This window comes from Astatotilapia calliptera, chromosome 1 (assembly GCF_900246225.1).
Source record: "Astatotilapia calliptera chromosome 1, fAstCal1.2, whole genome shotgun sequence".
NCBI classification, from domain to species: domain Eukaryota; kingdom Metazoa; phylum Chordata; class Actinopteri; order Cichliformes; family Cichlidae; genus Astatotilapia; species Astatotilapia calliptera.
In genome coordinates, this window is record NC_039302.1 from 22,628,203 (window position 1) to 22,642,421 (window position 14,219).

Here is a 14,219-nt window from a genome sequence, read left to right on the forward strand (position 1 = left end):
GGGTTCTGCAGACACTCAGGTTGTGTCTTGTAAATATCTACAGCACCGATACAGTCCTAACATGCATCTTATTTTAATCCTGGTACACTTAGTCAAATATGTGACATCACTCTGTGCCTTCTGGGACACATTCAGTCAACCTAATTTCTATATTAGTCTTCATTTCTTTTCACACAGCCTACATGAGGGTCCTCGGTATGAGTGTGTAACACATGCTTATAAACCTCTGGTTTTCTGGAGAGTGCACAACCGGAAAACAATTCTTCAGTGTTAAAAATGTATTTATTTATTCAGTTATTGTCTAAGCTGAATAGTTTTTTAGGGTTCTTGAGGGTTCGAGCTATTTTTTTTTAAACCAAACCTCTGAAAAAGGGAATTTGACTCACATGAGCTCATGGCAAGCTCATAAGACATTAAAACCGTGTCAATGAAACAATCACAAGGTATCCACACCCTAGAAGATACCCGACTTTATCTTCTGTTCTTCTCTAAATAGGACTGTAATTTCCAGAAAAATAAATATTGTTTTTCTATTATTGTTAAACTGGTTGTTAAACTAGAGAAGAGAGACCATAAACGCATAATGAAAGCGTAACTTAAGTTGCAATTCAAGAGAAGCTGTAAAAAGAATACATTTGTTCAACCATATTTGAAGAAATCAAGTTATGTTATCCATCTATAAACATGAAAAAGATGTAGTTGTAGCACAATAAGCAATAACTGGTGAAAGTCTGACCTGTGCTTGGGCAGAGGTATCATTGAGAGCTTTCCTGAGGCCTTGACTTAGTCCCCTTCGCAGGTTTTGCCTCTGAATGCTGTCTAGCCTGTTTCTCCTCACATAGATGGAAACAACTAAGAGACAGACAAAAAGGACAAGACAGGACAGGCAACAGACAAAACAAGTCAGAGCAATAAATTTAAAAAAAACATATCGTTATATTATTTTTCTCTAGGACTTCTCCAAAAAGTACTGTTTACCTGTTTTCACCCACATTCTCTCAGTGATGTTGCACTGCTGTGGTGGAGTCTCTGTGGTAGTGGTGAAAGGTGAGATGAAGACAGCCGTGACCCCCCTGGGAGGGCTCGTTCTTAGGACAGGCGGTGTGAATGTTCTCCTGTTGGACTGAGTCCTGACGGTTGTGGTTTTCCCGGTCGCGAACGTGGTCTGTGGTGTGGTAGTGGTGGTTGACTGCGTAGTGACTCTTAGGGAAGGCATGGTAGTGGTGGAGTTTTTAGTTTTTGTGGTTGAAGCCGTAGTGGTGGAAAGCTTAACAGAGGCTGTCGTGGTGTCTTGTCGAGGGGTCAGAGGTGATACCTGAGTTGTCCTCTCGGTAGGCCCAGCAGAATGGGTAATTCTGACTGATTGAGAGGGGCTTAAACTAGCCTCTTTTTCTTTGGGGAAAGTGAGTCCAACTGTTTTGGAAGTTCCAGCGGTTAATTCATCCGTCTCTGCTTCTGTAAGAACAAATGTCTCAGTCACTACCGGTGAGCGATTAGAATCTAATAATGAGATCAAACTTGGTGATGATGATGGAAATGAAGATTGCTCAAGATTTAGAGAGACGGCTAACGATGCAGTGCCTTCATCCATGGTTGCTTTTCTTGTGGTGGGTCTTATGTATGAGAATGAAGATGGCGATGAAAATGATGATGATGATGATGATGATGATGATGATGATGATGATGATGATGATGATGATGATGATGGGTAAGAAGGGAAGGATGAAATCAGGTCAGCTGGGAAGGTTGATGCCTTCAGGATGGAATCAGTTGTCTTACTCTTGCTGTCAGTATCAGAGATACTATGCACAGGGCTATTTGAAAGTGTGACAGCAGAATCAAATGCAGATTCAAGAGAGGGAACAGCTGTCAGCGAGGGGCTGTTCCTGGTCTTATATATCAATTCAACATGAGCAGCTTGGGAAAATGCTGCAGAATCAGTAGTTATATGAGACAGGGGCAAAAAAACATCTTGCTCTACATTAAAAGCCACAGATGACCTAAAATTAGCTGGGGACAAGCTCCATTCCTTATAGTCGGAAGTTGCAAAAGATGGATAGTCACCAGTTGGATGAGCTGGATATGGATCACTGGCAACAGCTGTTGAATCAGCAGAATTCAGCATGTACGCATTACGCTCTTGTCCATCTTCCAGCTTTGGATTTTGAAATGAGGGACCAACTGTTGGTAAATTAGATTTTACCCTATCAAAGGTTATAGATGTGCTTTCTAATTTAAAGCCACTGCTTTCAAGAGCCATAGGCTTGGTGGTTTTCCAGTCTGTATATGGTGCCATTAGTTTTGTGCCCAAGCTGAAAATAGCACTCCATGTCTCCATGCTGTTTTGTCCATCACTGGAGGAAGTAGTTACAGCAGGGGAAACATCGGAGGGCATGTTCGTTTCTCTGTCCAGGTGAAAATTAGATTTATTGCTATTCACACTAGTGATTGGTCCCTGAGAGTGAGAAAAAGAGTTTGTTGTTTGTGTTAAGGTCATTTCGGACAGTTCATTATGACCCACCAATGTCACATTGTCTCTGTGAAAAACTCTCATAAGAGGTTCAGCTGTTACTGGTAAAAAGGGGATTTCAGTAGAGATTTTTCCAGAACCTGCAGACCCTTTAGTCAGCATGAAAAAATCTGTTTTAGTCCCGAGAGATGGGAAGCGTGTTGCGAACACTGATGGAGTTTCTTTCTTGTAAAACACAGCATCACTGATCAGAGAAGATTCATTGTTTCCATTGAATACAGGAGAACCTTGCAATACTTTACTATTTTCTGCTCTTGTGTGGGTCTCAGTCATGCCCTCTGATTTTATATGAGCAGAGGTTTCATCAGAGGACACCACTGTCTCTTCAGATTTTTTAGAAGTTAAACTAAGTGTATACAATTTATGGAAAAAATCAGGCAAAGGCCTTGTTTGAAGAGGTCTTTCTGAGGGAATTATTTGCGGTGATGAAACAGATTTGGGTTGGTTTGCAAAATATATCGCACTTCTGGAAGATAGCTCATCTATATTATTATAGTTCGGGTTGTACGTAGGCTGATTGAGGTGTGAATGGCTTCTGGTTTTATAAATTATGTCATTTGCAGATCCTGAAAGAGATTCTATCTTATTGCTAGAAAATAAAGTTTTTGAGGTTGTGTAATCTATGTACAAGTGAGTTATGCCCTTGGAAGACCCAGTTACAGATTCCTGAATATTTCTGGGTCTCAAATTGAACAAATCTGACTCCAGTGCAGACGATGTTGTTCCTGTTCTGGTGCTCAAACTGGGGATAGAACGAATAGTGGAATCAGGTTTCAGCTGTGTGAGTGAAAGTGAGTTATTCAGGTGAGCATGAGTGGAAACAGATCTGAGCTCTGCTGCCGTTATCTCTCCCTGGTTGTAAATTACATCAGTGGCAGGGACTCTGGGACTGCTGTGACCCGCTGCGATCAGTAAATCACCAGGATTAGATACATGCTCTGAGGACATCATGCCAGAGTGGCTACCTGTTAGCTTGGTGATTGCAGCTTCAGAGAGCGTCACTTTACCTGGTGGAGTCTCCAAGGAAACTGTAAAAAATGATTCACCTGGTGTGATCGCCATTACTGGTGACACAGTGGGAGTCCCAACATGCGAGCTGAGTGATGACATGACGGCATGACCTTCATGAATAAAAGTGTGACTTTCTCCTGCTGTCTTAACTTCCTCTTCCATGTATGCCGTTTGGTTTAGAAGCCACTGTGTGATATGACTAGAAATTGAGTAGCCTTTAGGATGGGCAGACAGCAGTGCTGATGTGGGATTTTGTGAAGCTCCCTGCTGCCTTTGAACAGTTTGACTCTCCAGTTTAGAGGGAAATGAGGCGTTCATTTCAAGATTATTGGCGGGTACAAAGTTCATACCTGGATTTTGCATTTGAGTAGGTCTGTACAAAATTTTTAAAAGATTTTGACTATAGTTAGGAGTAGAGTATAGTGTATATGTGCTGGTAGCTGGTGTCTGGATTTCTTTGGGTGTTGCAATTCTAGTGTATAATTCACTCACTGGGTAGATTCTGTCCACTGATGAATGTGTTGTTACTTTATTGCCTTTATCAATGCTGGTTTCACTTGAAGAGTGTGGCCGTTTGCTTGTTTTGCTTTGTCTCTCCTGTCTTACAGATTGCAGGTCAGCAAGTGACTGAGTGGTGGACTGCGGGAATGTTAAACTGTCTGACCAACCCTGAGACCTTGCTGATAACGCTGCTGTTTCTGTCTGAAGGGCTTTGTCTATCCACTCAGTGGAAGGTGACAGGAAAAATGAGGGCACGGAGGATGAAAGCACAGACAGTGTGGATGGAGATGGAGAAGACATTATTGGTGTCAACTCTGTTGATGATGGAAACAATGATACAATGTTGTTTCCGTTTGTGAAGGATACACGTGACAGCCTGGATACAGTGTAACCAGCAGTCTGAGGCGGTGTTGCGTGTTTTTGAGACATGCTAAAAGTCAAACCTGAGCTGGCTCCCACATGTGACGATGAGGAGGACATGTCTGAGCCCTGGCTGGAATTACGTGAAGGCCATTGGGTGGTATGGATCTCATCCCTGGTGATAGTTGGCAAGGTTCTACTTTGATCAAGGCTCACTGGATGTTTGACAGTTCCTGCCATCATGGTTAAGACAGAAGAAAAAGCAGGCTGCCCCGATAAGCCCTCCGCATCAGTGTCTGAGTGACTGTCTGAATGGACAACTGGGAAAGGCACCTCCTCAGCCACTGACAGGTCAGCCGATGGGTGAGCAGGAACGCCTGTGACTGCTGGGTCGCTCGGTAAAGGTGAGGAGCCTGAGGCATCGTAGGTGGATTTTTCTGTTATGAGGGCATAAGAGGGAAAGATGGTTCAGTAAGTTACAAACAAAACAGATTCTTGTTCTGCATACCCATGCACATCAGTAAATCAGCAACAAACAAATACACTGAGATTTCTACCGCAGTCATGGAGTTATGAATTCATCAAAGCTAACTTCTTAGAAGCCTTCAAGTTTGCAGTTAAAATGTTAATAAATCATTAATGAATTGATGTTGGTCCAGATGCTCTCCTGTTCTTTCTGCTGTCCAACAGTCAGTTGGAGATTAATTAATGAGCTATCGAAAAACATAAAGCAGGACAAGGTTAAAGGTAAAAGCAGTGGTACGGAATAACACATTTCTGAATTTTTAAGCCCTAGAACCTGTATGAAATGCCATGCTGATGCCCTGTCCTATTAAATGACAGTGTGAAAAATCAGACTGCCACTGCATTGTGCGTACTCATTCAGCCTGCATGTCAGCACAGTATTACTTTTCTGTAAACAAGACCGATGAGGCCATTACATAGAGACTGGTATGTCTCACTGTCACACAGGATCAAACAAAGCACATGTGCAAATGGATGTTGCTGTCAGTGGTAATTGTGATATTTTGGATAAGCTATCATTTAAAAAAAAAGAAAAGAAATAATACTTTCAGTGTACAATCTCTTAAGATTGTGAGAATTATCACAAATACTACTTAGTTAGAGGAATTATAATGATAGGTTTCTAATAGTCTCAGACAATATACCAAGGGCAAACATGTATTCCCAAAATAGAGGAAAAGGCACAGTCTTCAAAGTGGAACAAATTGAATTACTCAAGAGATAGCAACCATGTTCTAAAGTACAGCAAAGATTATGGCACGCCTAAAAAACCACTTTGGACTTATTGTTACTGTGTTTTGTGCCTTTGCAGAAATTACATCTCAGTAAAAGAAAGAGAGAGGCAGCTGGAGAATATTAGCTATCATCAAGATGCTGGAGGTCATTAATGTGCTGAAGCTGAGCTGTTTCTCATCCGTTCCTGTCCCTACCACTTCTTTTATTCACGGCACATCGTCAACACATCCATACAGGGATTATTTTATCCATTTATGAAGCTTAGCATTCCTGTCACATCTTCCACCCCCTCAACATGCTTGCCTTGCTAAAGTTAATCTAACTAGCAAACCCCTTAGTGTCTGAGAGACATGGACAGAAGACGGAGTTCTGGGGACTGTTTTGACATACCCGAGTACTCAGAAAAGCAAAAAAGATACTCAAATAGCGTCAATGTTATTTTGCCAGATCTATTTTTCAATTTCATTTCTTTTAATAAATACATACTTGAGGATAGAATAAAATATAAGATAAGTGTCCAGCACATTCTGTGAGGCCTTTGAGTCTATTTCTTTTTTTTGTACAACACATAACGATTAGCCTAAGGCGGTGTGTACTAACACAGCTGGGACTGAAAACACTTTTTTTCTATCAGTAGAATTACAGAACAAATGAGAACTGTAATAGAATTTAATACCCGTGCATTTAGCAAAAGTTCCAGGTTTATAACTGTGAATGTAGCCTTAAATGTCACCAATATCCCAGAGAACTGGAATAATGCTTTTCATAATTTGTTTTCAGAGAAGTAAATCACAGAATTTTATTATCTGCCAGTATTAGTTCCTTAAACACAGCCCCCTCATCCTGTATTTGTGATCCCACTTAATTCCTTTTCTCCAATAAATCTGTAACATGGTAAAATGTGATTAGTGAAACTGCTATACAGCAATTTTTAATCCATTCTTGAAATCCAGTGATACAAAAGAGTGGAAATAAGGTAATTGCTCTCATCTATTCACAAAGGAGTTTAACAAAATAAAGGATATCTGTCCTTCCTTAAGGCTACTAAAAGGTCAGAGATACTACCTTCCATTCTTCCATCCTATCCTCTACCCCCCATCCTCAATCCCACAGTTAGCAAGCCAACTTCTTTTGTTTCATGGGATGGATGCCAGTCCAAGTGAAGGTGTAAGTTCCACCTGTGGTTTGCCACCTGCTCCGATGGAGCTGAGCATATGGAAGGATTTTTAACAATGGACCACAGAGGACAATACTTGCAGATAAAAGCTGAGAGGAAATGTGAAAGTATAATAAAAAGGGTGGGCTATGAAAGTATATATAGCAGTGGGAGAAGAAGAAAATGATGACATTTTAGGTCATTTGGAAGAAAAACTGTAACTGCCTTTAAGTCTACAGACTGTTCACACCATCAGGCATCTGTCTCAAAAAACAGAAAATATCAATCAATCAGTGTAAAAAATGAAGATTTGCATCTCAACCAAAACTAGAACAATTCAAATGGGTTATAAATGCAAAGCGGGTGTTTGATTGTTTAGGTTACTTAAGTAAAATGACACTGTATCGACAAAACAGGTTATGATTTTAACATTGTTGCAATTGAAAGACTAAAAATGATCCAGTTAAGATAAAAAAAAAAGATGGAATGTGAACGTGTAAAAGACATCAATCATTAATTACATTTTGCAACAACTTCTTATTTTGGATGTCAGTCTGAAAGACACCAAGTACAGGTTTTGGAAATGTGTATAAGAATATACACCACACACCTGCGATGATACCATGTGAATGGTGCAGCCATAAAAACACTGTGTTGGGTTTACTTATTTAGCTCAGTATCATGTAGTTTAAACAAAGAGCTGGAATTTGTTGAAATACACAGTATATGATTTGTGCAAGGGAATTATTAGGCAGTATAGAGTCAGTTTCTAAAAACATGAACTAATCATGGTTTAGTAACAGCATTAGAGCCTTCTGCAAGAAGTCAAAACTACAGACATGTGTGATAAATAAAATGTTTAACTATTAGTCAAAAGACAGCTAAACATACCTGACTTAGCTCTTAAACCTTTGACAAGCCACACGTTCAAACCACAGACATCAAATCCAGACTGAATTCTTTTCCTCTCTTCAGCCAACACTATCTTTGAGCTACCAGGACATAGACATGACACTGCTGGGCTCCTGGTGTTGCACTCATATTATACATTGCTTCCCCTTTTGCTTTAAGCTGTTTTTGTTCTCTTATGTGTAGAAAATGGTAAACAAGTGAGTGTAATTCAATAGTGAACTGGATGGAGGCCTGGGAGCATAGAAACCAATTTGAGAAGCCTGGCCAACTCCTGCCGAGGAAGTGCCTCTTACATTTTTGGCTGTCTATGACAGGAAACAGCATATAGAACTGCTCTGAGCTGTTGTTCTTTTTAAATTATAAAAAATGGATCTATTTCACATACTGTCGCTGTTTTTCTCTCTGTGGAGGTATCATGCTTGTGCAGGGCTGGAAGACAAGTAGAAGGAGCATTTGGCAGTGATGCCAAGCACTGCTGTGGTGGCAGTGTGGATGCGAGGGAGAATGTCACACACCCAGCTCTGTCTTTTTTTTTTTCATGGGGTGCAAACAGCGCAGCAGGATGATACATGCCTCATCTGTCTGGAACAGAACCCAGTGGACACTTAACTCTGCAGCCATGCAGAGATGCGTACAGTGTACTAAAAGAGATGTTCGTTCACTCAGTCATGAACTCGAACAAAGTCTTTATCGTTTGCTTTTGGTTCTTTTTTACTCTTTGTTGGTTTGGTCATTTAAAAATAGTTCAGGATAGACCCAAGTACCAAGAGTTGGTTTGTGTTGTGAATTTTGATTTAAATTATGTACCTTATTTAAACAATAACAAACATATTCTTCTATTTACTAGGGTAAAACAATACTTTTTTATACTAAAATTGTGAAAATGCAGTGGGTTCTTTTTTGCATGAGAAAGGTTGGTCAGAAAAAATTGATACTTGGATATTCATTAATGCAAAAAATTGTTGTCATATTATATATTAATTAGACACGCATTTGCATAGGAGCTCATTTCCAGTGCTGAGAAAAATGTTTGACATGCGTAAGTCTAAGTTTTGGATTATTATGTTGAAATTTCAGGTTATTGTCTCAAAATTTTGAGTTCGATATCTCAAAATTTTGACTTACTAACTTAATTAGGGTTAGGGTTTGACACTTACTAATTCAAAATGCTGAAAAAATAACCCAAAGTCAACAACAACAAAAAAACCCTTGAAAACTGAATTAAGTTGACATTTTTAGATAACCAGATTTTAAACTACCGATGGTTAAAAAAAGGTTTTTAGTGGCAGAAACAAGCTTCTATAAATTTACAACATTCATGCCCTGATGAACCCATCAAAGAGCGACTAGTCGTTCAATATCTTGCCCAAAGACTGGAGCAGTCAGGGCTCAAACCACCAACCTTGCCATTAGCAGGTGACCTGCCCTACTTCCTGAGCTACAGCCACCCAGTTTTGTACATGCTGATTTTGTAGCCTTTTTGCCACATACCACACATAAAAAAAAACAGATATAGCCACTGTCACCAACTGGGCCGCAGAATCTTGCTGTGAAGTCTCAATTTGAGCATCTCGGTTTGTAGAAACTAGGCATCATATGTGTGACTGACACTGATCATTTGGTAGCTATTTGTCATTCACCAGGCAGGTAGCCATCCATTTAACACTAAATGTGACCACAGTTTACTAAATAAGTTACAGTCAAGTGTTAGGTATGATTTAAACTCCATAATTGAGACCATTAATTATTTTTAAAATGTATTCTACTACTTTGTTTAGCAACCAAAGAAGTCACCACCTGACTGACACCACCAGTTGAAAGGAATCTATTTTTAAGTGCAATAGTAATGTTCACTTAGTGCATCCATCCACCTATAGTGCTTTTTGCACTTTTTTGATTAATGTTTTTGCATAAATCTTATTTGTTTAGAAAAAATCCACTGGCCCAATCACTGTCCCTTTTTTCCACTGATGAAGTCCTCAGAGGAGAAAAACTATCTCCTGACAATGCCCTGACTCAGGAGAAGCTGAGCTCTCTCTAGCCACCTATTTTTTTTTTTCTATTTCCTCTCTTCTCCTTCTCTTCACTTCCTCTCTCTGTCCCTCCAGATGAAAGTCAGCCTTTCTACTGACGCTGAGGCTCTTCAGCTTTTTCAGCCTGACATGTCAACACACTGACTTCTGTCCTGATGTAGCTCAGAACACTGTAGTCATGGCTTATGTTGTTGCAGTCTGTCTGCTCATATTACTGCTTACAAAGGCTGTCCTTGTCCCCGCGTCTGAGTTTAACCCACCCCATTTAGGTTTGACATTAGATGCTGTAAGATTAGAAAAATCTGATTGTTATGAGTTGTCCTGATTTTTGAAGATACGAAAAGGTACACAGGATCGGTTTGGAAAATGTAAAAGAAAAAACAATTTGAGAAGCCGTCACAATCACTTTGGGGTATCATAAGAGACTAAAACAGTGCTGTTACATTGTAGTCTTTAATTAGCCCAACACTAATTAATTCCTCCCAGTATCTGCATCGCTATATGGCGTATTGGGATAATGTTCCTATTGAGTGTCTCTATGTTTGTCTCGGCCAGCGCTGGCTTAGTACAACACACCAGAGTGCAATAATTCATGGCTTTTAGCAAGCTTTTGGAAGGTGACAGGGGACACATTCTCTCCACTCTCACATGAGAGATCATATATCTGCTTGCTCAGACCCTCTGGCAAAAAAACAGAGTAACTGAATCCAAAATTAACTGATTTCTATGGCTCATTATGTAAATTCGTAAATCAAGGTGCTGCTTCAGCAAATACGTGAAAAAGCGCAGCACATTACTCTTGATAGATTTACCTATGCCTTCATTACTAGTGCAAAGGACTTTTTGAGAAATGTTTGACCTAAATATTTATTAATTAAATTAAATATTTATTTAATAATTTTCGTCTACTGTAAAATTTAGGAGCATCCTGTCGCAAAAAACTACTCAAGATATTTGATACTTCTAGGCTAGATTGCTGTATTTCACTGTGTGATGTCCCATGGTCTGATGTCCTCACGCAGAAGCAGGGCAGCCACCAGCTGTTGCAGGTGGCTGCCCTGCTTCTGCATGAGGTCTCTTCCTGTTAAAAAGGGAGTTTGTCCTCCTCACAGTCTCCAAATCTTGTTCATCTTCCTTTTAGAACTGATTATTGTACAGATTACAGTGTACAAACACTTTAATTCATTAATTACACCTATCTAAGACAAGGTTAGATGGTTATGGTTAGATGCCTGTTGCCTCCAAAAATTCTTTAATTCTTTGTGACATAGATTCCAAAAAGTGCTTGAAACATTCCTCAGAGATTTTAGTCAATATTGATACGATAGCATCACACAGTTGTTGTATTTTGTCAGCTGCACATCTGCCACTTATCCTCTTATTTTCTCTTTCTCTCACATTGCCAATACCTTACATTGGGTGGTGGTCTATTAAAATGATTGAGCATTGAATGTACACACCAGCACTTCTACACCTTCAACTGTGCTTTCATGTTATCTGAAAAAAAAAAGACAAGCCAACAGAAAGCTCCTTTCAACCCAAACTCTACCAAGCTCTACATGCAAATAAGAAAAAATCCTTTTAGAAAAAAAGGAAATTATAGGTTGAATTTTATTTTTTGGAAAAAAGTGTTTTTGGAAATAGTCTTTTTAAATCATTTATGTTTTGCGAGAACAAAAGGCAGACAATCTGATCTTTAAAAGTAGGCATAAAGTCACATCAGTCATCTGTACCACTGCTAGTGCGTAGTGAATGACTGCATTTTAGTTAGTTTGTTTTTCTTTCTTGTTTTTGTTGCTACTTTCACATTGCATTATGTTTTGTTTGTTTTTTTTATATTATGACAAATTTTTGAGTATGTATAGGCTGCAAAAACTATAGTCATCATGACCTTGAGTTGACTTTCCCAAAAGTAAAAAGTAACTAAGCTAGTGTTGGTGTGCTTGTCTTATTTCCAAAAATGTGACTTCACTGATTTATCAGAAACCAAAAACATTTGTTTTGTTTTTTAAGAAGAAGGAATTGTATCAAACCAAAGTGTTCATCTCCTGGGAACATACATTTCAGAGCAGGCGAGGGTACAAGTGTAGGAGTTGAGCTGCATGCTGGGGGCTATGACGGGCCAGGAGCCATTACAGGCTGTCATCAGATAGTGACGCGGCAGCTGACTGCATATGAGTGAAGATGAAGGTTCCTTCTAAGGTATGCAATTGTACCACTTAATTTAAAAGCATCCATTCATCCAGCCATCCATTCTAAACAACCTTAGATGGCCCACAGTGTAAGATTAAAAGCTTAAGAAAGGCATAGAAATAGAAAATTATGGGCCTCCTTTGCTAAACTGGAGTGAAGTCACTAGTCAGCTTTCCCTTTATACTATATACTTACACAATCTGTTCATTATTGTGTTCATTGTGTTCATATTCATTTTGGTTCTTCATATAGACAGTTTAACATGTGGGCAACTAATCCGAGTTTTATCTTCTGTTTAAACATAAGTAAATGAATTGACTTAATCAAGATTTTCTTGTTTGATTGCTTTGTTGTTATCATCCCCCCCCCCCCCCCCCTTTTTGAGTGGGGAAACAAAGAGATCTTAATGAAAAATTATTTTTGAAGCCTTGTAGCTTTATTATATTTTCTTTTTAATTTGATTGCACACAACAGATAAACAACAGCAACCAAATGTAATCCTATTTGACAGCAGACCAATAGCCATCTACAAGGTTGACATCATCCAATAGATTTTATGATCCCCATTCAAAACTATATTTAAATAAATGTACAATTCACCACATCCTTGCTAACAATAAAAAAGGCCCCACAAAGGTCTACAAAATATATCAGAATCAACATCTGCTTGCAGGATGGCCTCTCTAAGTATAGCTGTGGCCTGAAGTCTGCTATTTAAAAGACCATAACATCACAGCAGGTAAAGTTCAGCTTGGTCACCTGTGTCACCCTCTACTACTCTATTCTGGTTTTGCTGTAGAGGAGATCACAAGTTCCTGCACTCACTATTTAATTGGGTCCTCAGAGAGACTTCAGAGGAAGTCAAAGCTTGTCCTGCAAAGTGATAGAGCAGTGAATTTACCTGCTGTATCTTATATACCCTGCACTAAACCCCAGCACAACAATATCTCATTGTTCCAGTAGCAAAAAGGCCTGCCTTTCTGAACATGTCTAGATTACAGTCAAATCAGTTCTGCCTCTATGATTTAATTACCTGGAGTAACAATTTAGAAAAATTCATTACATTTTTTCAGTGAACTCTGTTCATTTTTCTCAAATCTTGCTAAATGCTGAAACCTGCTGTCCTCCCTTGGCATGTCTTTGCAAGTAATTGTGTTTTGCAAAGCATGAAAAAGGATGAGCAGATATTTAAAAAGAAAAAAGTAATAGTATATGTATAAACGTCAACCTCCTCTAAGCATTTCCTCCATGTGTGCTAAAGGCAAAAATCCTTTCTCTCTGGTTTTTCAGTTTACTAATGCATAAATCGAATCCCCAAAGAACACAATTAACCTCTAAAAGGTCTCATTTGTTTATAGTATAAATACTCATTAACCTAAACAACTTCATTCACGGTAAATTGTCAGACAAGCCGTCTTGTCTCTGAAGTTTTAACATCAACGTAATTAATTGCAGTAATGGTGACTCTGATTCTGTCGCAGCCATAATTCATGCTTTCCATGTCAAACCAACTTGGCTCTCAAGCGTATTAACATAAACACAAAAGCAAAAGCTGAATATTTACAAGGCTCTTAAGTGACATAACAAAGACACTGCACAGACTTGACCTTGATCATACACATGGGATGGTGAAGCCGCTCAACCAAAGACCAAAATTTTCATGCTGTTTCATATAATTGGGTCAGGTTTGGATTTACTGAGGAAAACTACAATTTAAAGGTAGAGAACACTAGAACTGATAATATATCCCCAAAGCAACAACACTAGAACTGTCTTATGAATCCTTTTGATTTCCAAATCAGTGATCTATAAGACCTATAAGAGCAGATGTGTGGACTCTGATACCATTTCTTGACCACAGGGCTGCAGAGGTTAGCCGTAGCATGAGGATGATAGAGGGAAGAGGACAATGAGGGATAACAAGGTAGGATAAGCCTGTTAAGCCTTTGGGATTCCCTCTAAATCCACACTGGAGTCAAGCACAAGAATGTCAAATCTATGTAATGCAATCACAATGCTCTATAATCTGGGGTCACTGCAGCAACAGTCCCCAAAGTCACTGGCTCATGTTGATTCTGTTTTGGGAAGGGATTCTATGGGATTCTATGGGATTCTATGGGATTTGGAAATTCAAGTTTCCAACTGTTATTAATGGACAATGTGTATTTCCAGAGGGAAGGCACTCAAAAATACTTAATAAAAATCTAAAGAAGAATTTGTTAATAGCAAACATGGCGGTCATCTTGCTTCTGCTACCACAGAG

At 39.2% G+C, this 14,219-nt stretch overlaps 1 protein-coding gene across 3 annotated transcripts in view; it reads right to left on the reverse strand.

Moving 5' to 3' along the window:
- Positions 1-14,219, reverse strand: part of kiaa1549lb (KIAA1549-like b) — a 56,395-nt gene that overhangs the window by 26,774 nt on the left and 15,402 nt on the right. For all 3 annotated transcript variants that reach the window (XM_026170029.1, XM_026170020.1, XM_026170039.1), the window contains exons 2-4: positions 4,486-4,839; positions 979-1,455; positions 737-852 (exon numbers count right to left, since the gene is read on the reverse strand). In XM_026170029.1, coding sequence (XP_026025814.1) covers positions 737-852; positions 979-1,455; positions 4,486-4,839 — 947 coding nt within the window. The remainder of the gene's footprint in view (positions 1-736; positions 853-978; positions 1,456-4,485; positions 4,840-14,219) is intronic.